This window comes from Bombyx mandarina, chromosome 05 (assembly GCF_030267445.1).
Source record: "Bombyx mandarina strain Sakado chromosome 05, ASM3026744v2".
NCBI lineage: Eukaryota > Metazoa > Arthropoda > Insecta > Lepidoptera > Bombycidae > Bombyx > Bombyx mandarina.
Genome location: NC_143212.1, coordinates 7,657,603 through 7,674,013, shown reverse-complemented (window position 1 = coordinate 7,674,013; position 16,411 = coordinate 7,657,603). Strand labels below are relative to the sequence as shown.

The following is a 16,411-nucleotide window of genomic DNA, read 5'->3' as shown; positions in this document are numbered from 1 at the left end:
ATATTATTTCAGCATCCACCTAAATACATAAATGAGTTTGAAATCTCAGATACTTTGTCTGTTATTAAGTATGCCAACCATATGCATGTCTAACAATGTCCTTGTTTATTCTTATTGTATAATCTATCCATCCTTTGCCCTTTTAGGCAGACGAGCATACGGCCCACCTGATGGTGAGTGGTTACCGTCGCCCATGGACTTCAGCAAAACTGAAATTGTTTTGCTTCGAGGTAGAAAAAGGTAAAAGTACCTACCCATTTGGGGTAATCCTCCTACTAATAGCTATGGCCTGAGAAGACGATTCCACACAATAAAATATATTAAGTTAAGAAAAGGTTAAAAACGAAAAATTGGACGACAACCTAGGTTTGCCTTGCATTATTTACCTTTGATTTTTTGCCCGTGTCTGCTGAGGTGATTTGGTTCAAGATAGTGATAGTCGTGAAATATAAAAATGAAATTCAAAAAAGTTTATGAAACTTAATAAATACTCATAAGTTTTATTAGCCCGTAGGTAGGTTTTACTAACCTATGTACTTGTCTTCCCCGAGACTGTCCTGCGTTCCGGTTTGAAGGGTGGAAGGTATTTCAAGTTATAGCATTCTACTACTAAACATCTTTTTTCCCATTTTGTTCACCCCTCTTGCCCTTATCCCACTACGTAGGGTTGGGCGCAGCATGTCCTCTTAATCCAATTCCTATCATACGTCATCCCTGCTGTTTCATCCTTCTTTCGCATATCCTCTTTCACACAGTTCGTCCAAGTCTTTTTAGGACGTCCCTTCCTCACTTTTGGGTAAATGGGTAAAACATTTAAGTATAAAAAAATTAAACACCATTAATTTTTTATAACATTTACTTGTAATTACTATGGTTTAAATTTTTTTACAGCTAATAACACTGCAGAAACTAATTTAAAAAAATCTTAGCAATCACAAGTCTTAGTAATAAACATGTATACTTTCGCGAAGATTACAATGGAATGGTTTTTAAAATAAACACCGAAATGGAGCCGACTTGATGTTGGTTAGAATAACAAGCATTTTAAATACACAAAATGCACAAATATCAGCGTGATATAAGAATTCATAAATAGCTAAAATTCTACGAAGATTACATATTAGCGTTTACAAGAATAATATTATGCAATATGTTCACATTTCATAACCTTAATTCTATATTTTCTAAGTACTGAACTTTTTTGATATTGATGCTAAATTCTGAATACATAAAATATCAAGAAAAACAATGGTTTTGCATCAATATTCAATAAATACTATTATTAAATACTCGGGAATTTGGCACTTGTTCAGGTTTTTTTTCGAGTATGTGGCCCATTTTGTGGTGAGTGGCCACTGTCGCTCATACTCAGCAACAGAGAGGAGTGAGTGACAGTGAGAGACAATCAAGCTGTTGCCTATCGTTGGGAACCCTTCAAAGAATGACTTGACATACTGCACAGGAAAATATGTTTAGGGGAGTTCATTCGAGACCTAGGGTGGCAACAGCCAGCAGTGGGTTTGGACAGTTGGGATGGGCTTCCGACGCGATGGGAAAAAAGAGTTGATAAGTCTATAAGAGTACAGTAAGCAATCGTTAAGTCAATAAATCAACATTTATAGCAGGCCAAACCTTAAATAACAAACAATTGTATATAATTATAATAATAAATAAATATTTATTAACAATCACGCCACGTTAACTGGTCCCGTGATAAGTTCGTAAAGAACTTGTGTTACAGGTACCAGATAACGGAAATAAAATGTAAGGTTTTTATTATACACATACATATATATAATATACATCCATAACCCTGGAAAAGACATTTATATTTATCATACAAATATCTTCCCTTGGCGGGATTCGAACCCGCAACCCCCTTGTGTAGTGACCATGTCACTTACCACTACACCAGACGGCCGTTAATAATATCTAATACTTAAAACAATATGATGGTACAATTCTATTTAAAGTACTAATATTTCGATATTTAATATCTTCAAACAAAAACACAGTAAATTAATCTGTGGATTAAAGGTTTTTTTTGTATCTGAGTGAACAGATATCATTTATATATATAAATTGCTTAACAATAAAACTAATGAAAATGCAAACCAGCCTGGTGGTACTGTGACAATAAATTTAAACTTTTTATAAAGTGAAACAATAATGTAAGAACATTCTATTGTTGAATTGCGACACGTTTACAAATTAAATCTTTTCAGATGTTTTTCATGGTTTTATGAGTGCGCCACAAAATCCTGTGCTAAGTTCTAGTTCTTCCAATGAGCGAGGCGAAAATACCAGCTACTTTTCTTGTTGCAATAATACGAATGTTGCCTTCTACTTGTTTATTATCACCATTTATGGATGTTTTTATGACGGCGATAGATGAAAGGTTTAAAGGTGATCATTCTTGTGATACCACGATTACGTAGGATATTCCAGTCTGCACGTCTCTGAGAATATGCTTGTTTTGTAGAAGACCTTAAGCCCCAGATCAAGACGATTTGTTACTTTCTTAATGTGCAGTTATAAAACATTGTGGCAACATTAAACAGATTATTTATTGAAACATTATTATTTTAGGTTTTAAGAGATAATTTTATTAATATCAAATTAGGTAATTTATTATTCTCACTCACAATACAGCGAATGAACTCCAAGGTTAATGGCACAAATTGTAAGCTTTGCTTTGTTAAGTTTTTTATTATATTCCGCCCTTTTCTTTATTATGCATGTTTTTATCCATTTAAATATGATATGGTGGCGCAATGATCAGGCTACATTCTTAAATGAACTATTATGTAAATTGACTATTATATTAAAAAATTGTAATATTATAAGGAGGTAGTTTCAGAACATTCCTGTCCAGTTGACTTATTCTATTTTTGGGGCATTACGTCACACTACATTACTATATTAATTTTAAATTTTAAATCATCAAATTGATCAATAAGTTATTTTTTAGATTATTAAGGTTCACATACATTCTAATCTACAACATCATCTAACACCAATTTCTAAATAGCAGTTAATTAAGTAAAGATCATGCTCCATGCAGTGTTCACTTGTCTGTAGTTTTCTCATTGGTGTCATCTGCAAAACGTTAGCAATAAAGTAGTTAGTGACCCACAACAAAGCATGTCATCACGTTTCATTTATATCCATATACACAATGGTCTTGTTTTGTTATTTTACATAATTAATTTGAAGATCAAAATTTATACAAAAAAAATCAAGTATAACATGCCTACTCAGGTTTTTGTCTATGGTGTCCATTTTGTCAGTTCTATTAGTATAAATTTGAACATTAACAGATTCGTATTATGATGAACATAATTATACACAAAGTTTTTTAAATACACAAAATTAAAAATGAGATTAGATTCGGATGCATTGATCAATAACCTAAGAGTTAGTGAAGAACTAAAGCCTGTAGGTTTGGGAAGTTTTTATAGACTTTAAAATGATCATCTACTGACGCTTTGCCAGAAGTCTTTGTGCGTCCTAACTACGCACACCTTTATTACTGGTGGTAGGACCTCTTGTGAATCCGCACGAGTAGGTGCCACCACCCCGCCTATTTCTGCCGTGAAGCAGTAATGCGTTTCGGTTTGAAGGGTGGGGTAGCTGTTGTAACTATGTATTTAGAACTTATATCTCAAGGGGGGTGGCGCATTTACGTTTTAGATGTCTATGGGCTCCAGTAACCACTTAAAACCAGGTGGGCTGTGAGCTCGTCCACCCATCAATACAATAAAAAAAACATGCGATCCAAATAAACGATAAAAAAATCACCATGCACCTTGCAAAAAATACAATTATTTATTTTAGTCAACATTGTTTAAAAGCCTCGCATTCGGCTGTTATATCAACGTAACAGAGCAGAAACATATTATGCATTTAAATGCGACAAAAACTCTCACTCTCTCGAAACGGAAGGAACGTTGAAAAACTTTAAAAATGTACACATAAAAATAATATTTAAAAATCCTAAAAAGAGAACAGTTTTTGAAATATCCCTTACGAAATTGTAAAAATATTAGCTTAATATCGTTTAAGACCAAGCCACAGTTCGGTAACTCAATTTGTGATATAATTGTATTATAATGAAGATAATTCATTCTGACTGGATATATATCATACTGGCTTTTTTAATATTTTTTATACAAGGTGTTTTTTTATGTAAAATTTGCTTTGAATCTATTTTCGACTACACTTAACTAAGCAACTTAAAATTATAAAAATGGAATTCCAAACAAATTTGTTAGAATTAATAATCAAAATTGGTTTTCTTTTATATTTCGAACAGTTTGAGATAAAAAAAAGAACTTCCGATGGATAAAAAATCCTCTTCCAAGTTTTCGTGACGTTAAATTGTATTGACCGTCTGTTTTATTGCAACAAATTATTTACAAGCACTTATAATTATGTGCTGATTTATAAAACACTATATCGGATAGCATTGGGTCCTTGATTATTAAGCAAGGTGTTAGGAGAAGGTCACTTTACATGGAATTAGTTGAAGTCCAGAACAACAATAACTTAAACATTTTTCATTGCTGATACATTGTGTTGATCTTACCTTGATCATTGTCTTCAATATTTTGTGTAATAAAATCACGCAGCTCATTATAGGCTCTGTCCAAATTATCATTCAAAATGATGATATTGAAGTTTCCCGGTTCTTGACCTGTGTTTTCAACATAATAACATCTTTTAATTTATAAAATAATTATTTTATTATGACACTGGGATGTAAGTTCTATGTTTGACTGGAGATAAGTGATACTGTTTTTAATTCAGAAGTCAAAGTTCAAATATGGTGTGAAAAACAAACAACATGATATGGAATTAATTTGATGTACGTTTTATATTAATACGAAAAGTCCAACAAGAAATGAATATAAAAAAAAAATTTTTTTTGGATAACAAAAAACAGGCATTAAAGTACATTATATTAAATACATATTTTTTTTATTGCCCTTGTAGGTAGACGAGCATACGGCCCATCTGATGGTGAGTGGTTTCTGTCGCCCATGGACTTCGGCAATGTCAGCGGCAGAGCCAGGCCCCTGTATTACTATATTAGCTTACTAGATAAATTTAGTTTAAAAATGAAAAAGGCTCAAATAGCACGTCGAAATTTAAATATATAGTTTTTTTCCAATCATTATGTTATCTTAAAGTAATAATAATTTTTGTATTATCATCGGTCTTTGTGATTTGCGTCAATATTTTCAATTAAATCAAAGGTATTGATGTTGATGAAAATTATGATGAATGATTTATTTAATATGTAAATGGGTAGATATAGGACAATTTTTTATTTTTTATTGCTTTGATGTGTGGACGTGCTCACAGCCCACCTGGTGTTAAGTGGCTACTGGAGCCCATAGACATCTACAACGTAAATGCGCCACACACCTTGAGATATAAGTTCTAAGGTCTCAGTATAGTTACAACGGCTGCCCCACCATTCAAACCGAAACGCATTACTGCTTCACGGCAGAAATAGATGGGGCGGACCTACCCGTGCGGACTCACAAGAGGTCCTACCACCAGTAATTACGCAAATTATAATTTTGCGGGTTTGATTTTTATTACACGATGTTATTCCTTCACCGTGGAAGTCAATCGTGAATATTTGTTGCGTACGTATTTCATTAGAAAAATTGGTACCCGCCTGCGGGATTCGAACACCGGTGCATCGCTAGATATGAATGCACCGGACGTCTTATTCTTTAGGCCACGATGACTTCAGAAAGCTAATAGAGGGTGTTAAATTGTAATGCATAGAATCTTGATGCATCCGATTTTGGTCGAATAATATCGACCACTAGATGAAAACTCGTGGTATATGTAACTTTACGTAAAAGTTATAAAATAATGTGTAAATTTTACCAAATTTAATCTCTCTTCGTGCCGTTTCCAATCTCTTTTTCAAGCTATCTTCTTGTTCCGTATTACGGGCGCGGAGTCTTCGTTCCAGTTCATCTATAGATGGTGGCATCACAAAGACCAACAGGGGATCCAGGTCTGTGCGTTTGATTTGCTTCACCCCTTCCATTTCAATATCCAGTACACATATTTTGCCAGTACGACGTACATCATCTACTGCTTTCTTGCTGGAAATCACAAATTTTTAGGTAAATTTTCAAGTGCAAATTTTTTCGTAAAAGAAACTTTCTATTGTGTAGCATATTATGTTCTAAACATACAGAATATTTTTGTATTCCAAAATTGCCGTAGTCTGTACTCTGTCATCCATACACCAGACAGACGAAGAAATAAACATTTTAGGAATAAAGGAGCATTATCATCATTACAATCAGCCCAGTTATCTACTGTTGGACCAGACTTGGGCTTCGACTTCAATAAATTTAATAAAGGGATATTTAGATATATATTTTTATATTAATTAATATACTAGCGACCCGCCCTCGCTTCGCTTCGGAAACATTAAATTTTATTATTGATAGTCGAGTCCCGCGATGCTACCCGCGGTTATTGTTCTATCGCGGGTGACGCCGCGAGGCGAAGCTAGTCTAAAAAAAAGTAGCCTAAGTTACTCCTTATATCATCAGCTACCTATCAGTGAAAGTCTCGTCAAACTCGGTCCAGCCGTTCCAGAGATTAGCCGGAACAAACAGACAGACAGACAAAAATTGTAAAAAATGTTATTTTGGTGTATGTACCGTATATATATATTCATATGCATGTAGTAAAAAGCGGTTAATTCAATATTACAAACATAGGCGGCACTGAAAATTTCGGGAATTAACGAAGTGACACAAGATTACTATTTAAAAATGTATTTATTGCTTTTCGAAGTATTCTCCGCGAAATTTGACACATTTTTCCATACGATGCAACCAATCATTGAAGCAACCATTCCATTCGGAAGTTGGGGTCTCCAAAATGGCCGTTTTGTAGGCGTCCGCAGCTTCTTCAGGTTGGAAGGTCGTGATGCTGTCCACGTATAATTGTCTATGATGCACTATATTTGAATTTGTATTATGTTCCTTTTACTTTTGATGTGATTCTGAATTATATTTTCTCTTATACAAGTCAACACAATGTTTTCAAGTATTTAATTTACGTTTTAATTAATTGCTATAGCCGCTAGTCCACCCTATCACAGGTGATGAAAATCTCTGTCCACGCAATTTATTCTTTATTTTAGGGAAAGTATAGAAATCATTAGGGCTTAGGTCGGGGCTGTACGGCGGATGGTCTAATAATTCTATGTTTTCTTGCTCTAAAAACTCTTTTGTTCTGTGCGTGATGTGAGAACTCGCATTCTCGTGATGGAGGATGATGCGGCGGTTGCAGTTCTCTTTACGGAGTTCAGAAACGACCTGTGGCAAACAAATGCAAGCATACCATTCTGCATTAACCGCTCTTTGTCCCTCAAGAGGAATAGTCGTAACATGGCCGGTTTTGGAGACAAACGTGGCCACCTTTTTTTTTTGCAACACTCCGTGAACGAACAATTTTTGTTGGCTTTAATTCATTTTCGAAAACCCAAACTCGTGACTGGTTTTTTATTTCGGGTTCGTACGCGTATATCCAGGATTCGTCACGTGATACAATGTTGTATACAGCATTTGAGGATCCTGCGTGGAATCTTTCGAGAGTTCTGACGCACCAAGTAACGCGAGCCGCTTTTTGCTCTTCACAGAGCGAATGCGGTATTCATCGGGAAAACAACTTTTTTACACCTAATTGTTCATGCAAGATTATTTGTATTTGACTCATGCCAATGTCTAAAGTTGCCTGAATTTCGCGGTATGTCACATGTCGATCTTCCTCAATCAGCTTACGCACAGCATCAACGTTTTCTTGGGTGACTGCAGTTCTTGGACGACCTTGACGGGGATCATCACTGAGCTTGACACGTCCACGTTGAAACTCAGCAAACCAGCGATAAATTGTGGTTTTGGATGGGGCTTCATCACCAAATGCAGAAATCATCCGGTCAACACACTGTTTTCGTGTCAAACCACTTCGAAAGTCATAATAAATCATCGCTCTTGAATTTTCTCGAGTCAATTCCATTTTCTCAACGACTAAACAAGTTTGACAAAACCTAGTGACAAGACCGAGAATCTTTTTTAAAATAAATAAATGGTATTCGATTTTTAAAACCAAGGAGTTTTCAATTAAAAAGATTTTAATATGATAGGAACAGTGGAAATATTCCTGTTCGATAGCTCAGTAAAATAAAGGTTTTGTTCTTGAGGTTTTATTGTTAAGTGGACTGTATATAAAGTTTTATGCAATATTAGCCGCGAGTCGCGCGTGCGATTCTATATCGTTCCAGTAGTGTTCTGTCTCGCTGTGTGTGTTCGGTCATCGCCGCTCGAGTCGTCGATGCCGTGGTGGTGGTTGGACCCCCCCGCAGACCTCGTAGTCCCCGCTCGTATGTGACGTACTGGCGCAGACATCCTCCCCGGCGTTGAAGAGTCGTCTTCTTCAATATGGATCTCCGAGGAGTCCACAGGAAGCGGGCATATGTTATTGTATGCCCGGCGTAGTATGCCTTTCGTGGTTGCAATGTCAGCAACCCTCGCGATGCCGTCGTTGCCATGTACGAGACGAACTATTCGTCCCAAAAGCCACATCATTGGCGGCAATGTCTTGTCCTTGATAATGACCATTGCACCGATCCGCAGTTGACCTGAAGATTTTTTCCATTTGTATCTCTGTTGTAAGAGAGAAACATATTCATTAGAGTATCGCCTCCAAAAATGTTGCTTTAGGCTTTCAACTCGTTGGAAACGTTGAAGACGAGTGATGTTGGCTTCCGTGATGTCGGGATATGGTACCGAAGTGAGTGGCCGACCAATAAGGAAATGGGCGGGCGTAAGGAAGGTTAAGTCAGATGGATCTGATGACATCGGTGTAAGAGGTCTAGAATTTAAAATAGACTCAATCTGTGCCAGACAAGTTGTCATCTCTTCATAAGTTAAGTGTGATTGACCCAATATTCTTACCAAATGAAATTTAACAGACTTAACGGCAGCTTCCCACAGTCCACCGAAATGAGGTGAGTAAACGGGAATAAATTTAAACCTTATACCTAGACTGTTGATGTCATGAACACAATTATGAATTAAATAGTTGGAGGCTCCAACGAACGAAGTTCCATTATCGCAGTAAATATTCTGCGGTTTCCCTCGACGGGCAATGAAGCGATCGAGTGCGCTAAGGAAGCCCTCCTTGGTAAGATCCGAGACGATCTCCAAATGCAACGCTTTCACTGCAAAGCAAATAAAAACACAAATATATGATTTTATCAGTTTACCACCACGCCCCTTTCGATTGAGAATCATCACCGGCCCGGCGTAATCAATTCCAGTATTCAGAAACGGAAATTCTAATTGCAGCCTATCGCTCGGTAAGTCGCTCATAACGGGCTGTGTAGTTTTAGCCTTCTGCCTAACACAGCGAATACATAGGCCTACTATACGCTTCGCTAAATTTCTCCCACCAAGCGGCCAGTATTTCTGTCTTATTTGTGAAAGTAGAAGTAAAGGGCTAGCGTGAAGGGAATCTTTGTGTTGTTTAACAAAAATAAGTTTTGTAAGAATGTGTTTACTGCACAAGAGTATTGGGTGTTTAACATCGTAACTGTAGAAAGAATTATTGAGTCGACCTCCAACTCGAATAATGTCGTCAGAGTCGAGAAAAGGAGAAAGAGATAGAAGTCTATTTTTCGAGGGCAAAATTTGGTTTGATTTGAGAATATGATATTCCTCCGGAAACGTATCCTGCTGTGCAAGACGAATTAAGGTATTGTGAGCTGAAGATATTTCCGTAAATAATAAATTATTATCTGTATTCCGTGAGTTTTTATTTTTTAAATTATAAATAAATCTTTTGATGTATGCTGTAATTCTTAATAATTTCGAAAAGTCTGATATTTTATTCATTAACATGACAATTGAATTTTCTGTAGTGTTAACAACAAAAGACATCTCCGGAAGGTTTTTTAGTGTTTGTGCGTTAGGATTGACTGGAAATTGTGTATGTGTTGAATGTAAAAAAGATGGACCAATCCACCACAGACTGGATGCGCTGAGTACATCAGCCCTCGCCCCCCGAGAAACCAGGTCTGCTGGGTTCTCTTTAGACGGTACGTAGCTCCAGTTGTGGCCATTCGTACTTTCATGTATTTCATTAATTCTATTTCGAACGAACGATTTTAAGCGATTAGAAGGTGCGGTTAGCCATCCTAGCACAATAGTAGAATCTGTCCAGAAGAAAGAACGATCAAACTGAACAGTGAGTGACTTGATAATTTTTATATATAGTCTAGTACCTAATAAGGCCGCGCATAATTCAAGACGAGGTATTGTACTTGACTTAATGGGTGCAATCTTATTCTTAGAAGCTAAAAGGCGAACGCGAATATTGCCATTACTTGTAATAGTTTTAATATAACAACTCGCTCCGTAAGCGCGTTCTGATGCGTCTGAGAACGTATGAATTTCGATGGTAACAGTGTCGTCGTTAAAGGACCATCGAGGAATATTTATATTATTAAGTGATGGAAGTGATTGCATTAAACTCAAATATGATGTTTTTAAGTTGATTGGAACTTCTTCATCCCAGTCTGACTTGGTTTTCCATAACTGTTGTATTATTAATTTGACTTCTACAATGCATGGTCCGACGAGCCCCAAAGGATCGAAAACCTGACTAATTTCTGACAAGATTGTGCGTTTAGTGATTTTAAAGGTCTGATGTGAATTTAACAAAAAGAAGAAGTTATCTGATTCAGAGTTCCAGTGAAGACCAAGAGTTTTGCTCGGCGCAGAGTTATTCAAATTTAACGTCTTATCTTTATCTGCCTTAATTTCAGAAATAGTTTGCAATATTTTTGTACTATTAGATCGCCATTTACGTAAGTTAAATTTTGCTGAGTCTAGTGTATTGATAATATTACGACAAAGTTTTGTTACCATCTCAATTGAATTACCCCCTCCCAAATAGTCATCCATATAAAAGTCATGTGCTATTGCTCGTTTAGTCTCTGGATCTGTGCATTGCTCAGCAAGAGCAATTAAACATCGAGTAGCTAAGAAGGGAGCGGATGCCGTTCCGTATGTTACAGTGTTCAGAATGTAAGTATGCAACGGTTCTGACGGATCAAATCTAAATAATATTTGCTGTAAACTACGTTGAGAAGGTTCTACTTGTATAGCCCGATACATTTTCTCCACGTCGCTGGTAACCACATATTTGTGTTGCCTGAATCGCAGCAGGATGGAAAGAAGATCGTCCTGTACTGTAGGGCCAATGTGCTGTATGTCATTAAACGACTTACCGGAGGACGTCGCTGCTGATGCATCAAACACTACTCGTAGTTTAGTGGTTGTGCTGGATTCCCGTATCACTCCATGATGAGGTAAGTAATTATTTATGTTTTTATTAAATGAAGTTACGTGCAGATTCTCAGATGTAGATTTCGGTATTATGTTTGAAGTGTTGTATGGTTCGGATTGTTGTGTGGATGTGTTTAATGTTGTGTTATGTGATTGTATGTTTGACGTAATGCTAGAAGGATTGTTATTTGATGTGTTGTCCGATGAATGAACGTTTTTTGTTATGTACGATGAATGAGTGTCCGATGTTATGTTAGAAGAGTGATTGTTTGATGTTGATTTATGTGTATGAGGTGTATTTTGTATCATATGCCCAAGATTTATATACTCACGCATAAAATTATGATAATCATTCTTCAGTTTCTCATCGCGCTGTAATTTTCTCTCTACAGAAAGAAATCTTAATTTTGCTTTTGTGTATGAATATCCCAGAACGTCAGGTGACTGTTTAAGAGGAATAGTAACTATAAACTCACCGTTTTTATTTCGTCTTGTTGTCTCTCTGAAGATTGTCTCGCATTCTCGTTCTTCCTTAGACAAAGAATGACTAGAAGAGACTGAGTCTAACTCCCAGAACCGACTAAGCTGAGATTCAAGAGATTGAGTGAAGTGGCAATGCGTGTGAGTATTTTTGAAAGAGGAATGTTGAAGAACACTGCCAGACACAATCCATCCTAGTCTGGATTCACGTAAAGTGGGTTGATGTTTACCTAGGCTTATTGTGTTTGATCCTAAAATGCTCCAAAAGATGCTAGCCCCGACTAGTATATCAATAGCCGAAGGAACGTTAAAAGAGGGGTCGGCTAGTTCGACTCCGGTAGGTATGGGTATGTGTTCTTTGTATATAAATGTTGAAGGCAATGATGTAGTGATATTTGGCAATATATAGCAATCGACGCTCGCCTTATAGCTGCCATTACAAGCTTGTAGTGACAATGTACACATTTTAGTACTAGATGAAAGTTTACTGTTGATTCCGATGACAGTTGAGTTTTTGTTATGACGCGGCAGACCTAGTTTCTCGCAGAGGTCGGAGGTCACGAAGTTAGAAGTACTGCCGTTGTCCAGCAGAGCCCGGGCGTTGTGACAACGTCCATTCTTGTCCATCACTTTAACCATCGCTGTGGAAAGTAATACATTGGTTTGATGATTGGGTGCAATAGATGAATGAATGTTTGATGACGAATTTGTGTGTACAGACAATACTATGTTTTCTGTGTTTATGTTCGAAGTTGTATTTTTGTCGACTTCTCGGTGAAGGAGAGTGTTGTGACGTGAGTTACAATACTTACAGTGGGTAAGTCTACAATTTTTGTCTTGATGACCTGTGCGTAAACAATTTTTACAAAGATTATGGTAGGTGGAAACTTTATTAATACGTGAGTTAACGTCTAAAGCTCTAAATGCATCGCAACTGAATAGATAATGATTTTGTTTACACAGTGGACAGATAGGATGTTTTATTTGATTTGTATTGTTTGTAACTATAGCGAATGATTTTGATTTATGAACTTGTGTGTCAGTTTGAGGATTTTTGTGTAGCTGTTTGTTGCTACTAAGTGTTTCTAATAATTCTGCTCTGTTATTTAAAAATGTGATAAATTGTTTTAAAGTTGGTTGCTCACTTAATGAACTTTTAAACTCTTCCCACTGCCTGTTTGAAATAAAATCTAGTTTTTTACTCATCATGAATATAATCAAGACATCCCATTGGTCTGTGGGCTGATCCAAGATGTTTAGTGATCTTAAATTTTTATTTATAATATCTATTAAAAATCTTAATGATTTTGATGAATCTTTTTGCACTTGTTCAACGTTGAATAAAGCCTGAATATGATTATTAATAAGAATTTTTTTATTGTTGTATCTTTCCGTTAATAATTCCCATGCAATTTTGTAATTATTAGCTGTAAATTCTAGGCTTTGAATCACTGATGACGCATTTCCCTTCAGGGACGTTCGTAAATAATGGAATTTACTAATTTCATTAATACGTGTGTTGTCGTGTATAAGAGAAATATACATATCTCGGAACTCGAGCCAGTGATGCAAGTCTCCATCGAAAGAGGGTAGGTTGATGTCCGGAAGACGAAAAAAATCTTTCTTTTCATTTGAGATCGTCCCGGATCCACCGTAACTGGTTTGCCCACAACTGGATGTTGGTTCCAACATGCTATGCGCAAGCGCAGTGACTGTAAAATAAACAGTCTCGAACTGCTCCCGTTCTGCGTACTCTTTCTCTTCATCTTCTGAAATAGTTTCGATTTCAGTCTGTAATTTATTAAAATCTATGTAAGCTTCGTCGATAGCCTTAAGTCTATTTTGTAGTTCTATTCGGTGCGGATTGCTTAATGATGAATATGACTTCGCGATGTTTATATAATTTGAAAAATGCGTTAACTTCGCTTTCTGACTGCTACGTAGTTTTAACAGCTTTTTAATTCTTTCGTCGGACATTTTGTTTTCAAGCAAGCCAATAAGATAATAAGCAATAAGCTAAAGGAAATAAATTTAAAAAATAGAAGTAAGCAGGTAGAAATAAAAAAAATAAGTTAAGCAAAAAAGCAATTAATTTAATAATATCAACGTAGCAATATGTATAAGGAAAGTAGCAATGGGACGCTGCAGGTCATGTGAAGGTCAAGAGAAAAAAAAATCACACACAAGTTAGCAGAAAAAAATTACGTGTATGGCACAAAATAAGTCTATATAAATTTCTAGGGAATAAGAGGACAAATAAAGATGGGATATGGAACGGACTCACTCGGTTTTAATCTCGATCCTTGAAGACGACACTTTTTTACGTTGTAATGTCGGGCGGGTCGGGTAGAAAGTCCGAATGATTGAATCTTGTTGGCAAATTCTTCACGGCGACTTATAAGACGGCTCTTCTTCCACTTGGGACCATTATGTTCGATAGCTCAGTAAAATAAAGGTTTTGTTCTTGAGGTTTTATTGTTAAGTGGACTGTATATAAAGTTTTATGCAATATTAGCCGCGAGTCGCGCGTGCGATTCTATATCGTTCCAGTAGTGTTCTGTCTCGCTGTGTGTGTTCGGTCATCGCCGCTCGAGTCGTCGATGCCGTGGTGGTGGTTGGACCCCCCCGCAGACCTCGTAGTCCCCGCTCGTATGTGACGTACTGGCGCAGACAATTCCATTCCCGATACTTTTAGTGCAGCCCTCGTAAGTATATAAGTATAGATTCGATTGGTAGGGTGTCTTAAATTTGATTGTACAAATTGGATTTTCGAAAGTTCTGGTATTTATTGTATCAAAATTTAGTTTTGTATCCTAAATTATACTGTAGTAAGAGTAAATGTATGTACATACAGCTTTTAAATTTAATATGCTTATTATTATTACTTTTAATATGTAATTAAAGAATTTGATTTTATGGAACTTGATATTTGTGCGAACTCTAAATGTTTCCAGAAAGTATTTTATACTAGTCCATTTGAATAAAATAAATGTTACTTCCTGTTAACATTTGAACAAAGAGAAATAAACAAAAATAACCATGCAAAAAAATCGTACTACTGATTTAGTGCGGTGACCCACTGATGGAGGCCACAAAGCCTTTGCTGCATCCCCTCTCAATTACCCTCCCACATTAACTTCTTCTCTCTCTCCTGCTCACCCGGGAAATAAGGAGCGCAAATGCCAGCCGGCATCTTAGAGCCGACTGGATGCCCTACAGATCTCGGACTATGAGATAAAATAACCTGAACAATGGGAGCCTTGTTAATGTAAGTAAATAAAGTAGAAAAAATATGAAACCGAAATTATTTTTTTAAATTTTAGGTGACTTATAGTTGAAAATTACATTTCATTTAATTGAGTTATAATCCTTGAATTTGAATAAATTAATATATGAAAATATATTAATTTCATTAATATATGAAAATATATTAATTTAATGAGTTTAAATTAATTTATTTTATTTTTATGTACTTCAAACTCATTGCCACTGTTAAAAATATAATTGATGAATTGCAACTATGACTGTGACTATTCCCTATTTTTATACAAAAAAGTTCTTTCAAATTATTATTTTTATTCTTCTGTAGTTTTATCTTTTTGTACATGGGAAATAATATTGTCAATGTTTTTTTAATGAATATTATTCATCTTGCCATAATAACTCTATTTCTTGTTTTGTCTTTCTTCTGATCTTTGTGTTAACTCTCTTTCTTGATTTAAAAACATAATAAATCTTCTTCACTGTTGAAAAATGCTTAATTTTCTAGTTAAGTCAAGAAATGTTGCATATTAATCTTATTTTATTTCTTATTCTAAAATATAATTCTAAAAATGTTTTCAAAAATGAATGACAACATTGATGTTCTTATTTTGGCTCAAAGCCAATAAAAACATTGAAACAAAGAGCACGTGGCCATCTCATAAGCTTTCTTTAACAAAATGCAATTTAAATAAAAAAATAAAAAATTACTTGCCTTGTTCCATAAATGTTTCCACTGAAAATTGCAGTTTCTATAAATTCACCTTTTTCAATAGCAGTTGACATATCGTTTAGGTTAGTGAAATGATAATGCACTCCGTTTTTTTCACCAGCCCGTGGTGCTCTTGTTGTATGGGAGACACTGAAGCCAAACTTGTCGGGAAATTCTTTCAGCAGCCGCTTCAACAACGTGCTCTTGCCTGAGCCTGAAGGTCCGCACAGTACCAGAGGACGAGGCCCTTTCTGAACCATTGTAGCAATAACTAAAAATATTCATTTAATTATCTTAGGTCGCAAAAAACTGCTTGTTTATTAATATATTTCGATACTTACAGAGTTTCAAGAACGTGGTTAGGGTTGTTATTCAGTTTTCAGTAAGCGATAAAATCACAAGATCTGGCAGTGGCTATCAATATTTAAAATTTACTTTACTACCTCGCATAAAACAAGCACAATTTCATAAACTCAATTAAGCAGTTTGTAAAATTACTTACAACTACACTCACAAATTTAATAAGTGTATGTATAATCTATGAACTGCACAGTGCGTATTT

At 35.8% G+C, this 16,411-nt stretch overlaps 1 protein-coding gene across 1 annotated transcript; it reads right to left on the bottom strand.

The window, feature by feature from the left end:
• Positions 1-2,466: 2,466 nt before the first annotated feature.
• On the bottom strand, positions 2,467-16,411 carry LOC114242110 (guanylate kinase). Its single transcript, XM_028173139.2, has 5 exons — positions 16,191-16,411; positions 15,853-16,120; positions 5,908-6,131; positions 4,589-4,696; positions 2,467-3,099 (listed from the first exon to the last, which is right to left on the bottom strand). The coding sequence occupies exons 2-5, from the start codon at positions 16,107-16,109 to the stop codon at positions 3,068-3,070; spliced, it is 621 nt and encodes a 206-aa protein (XP_028028940.2). The 5' UTR covers positions 16,110-16,120; positions 16,191-16,411; the 3' UTR covers positions 2,467-3,067.

What these genes read in the sequence shown, in the direction of transcription:
- LOC114242110 (XM_028173139.2), bottom strand. Translation starts at nt 16,109, where the DNA reads ATGGTTCAGAAAGGGCCTCGTCCTCTGGTACTGTGCGGACCTTCAGGC. An exon ending in GGAAACATTTATGGAACAAG is followed by an intron (nt 6,132 to 15,852) that starts GCAAGTAATTTT and finishes TGTGATTTCCAG; the next exon opens with CAAGAAAGCAGTAGATGATG. An exon ending in ACGAAGAGAGATTAAATTTG is followed by an intron (nt 4,697 to 5,907) that starts GTAAAATTTACA and finishes TTGAAAACACAG; the next exon opens with GTCAAGAACCGGGAAACTTC.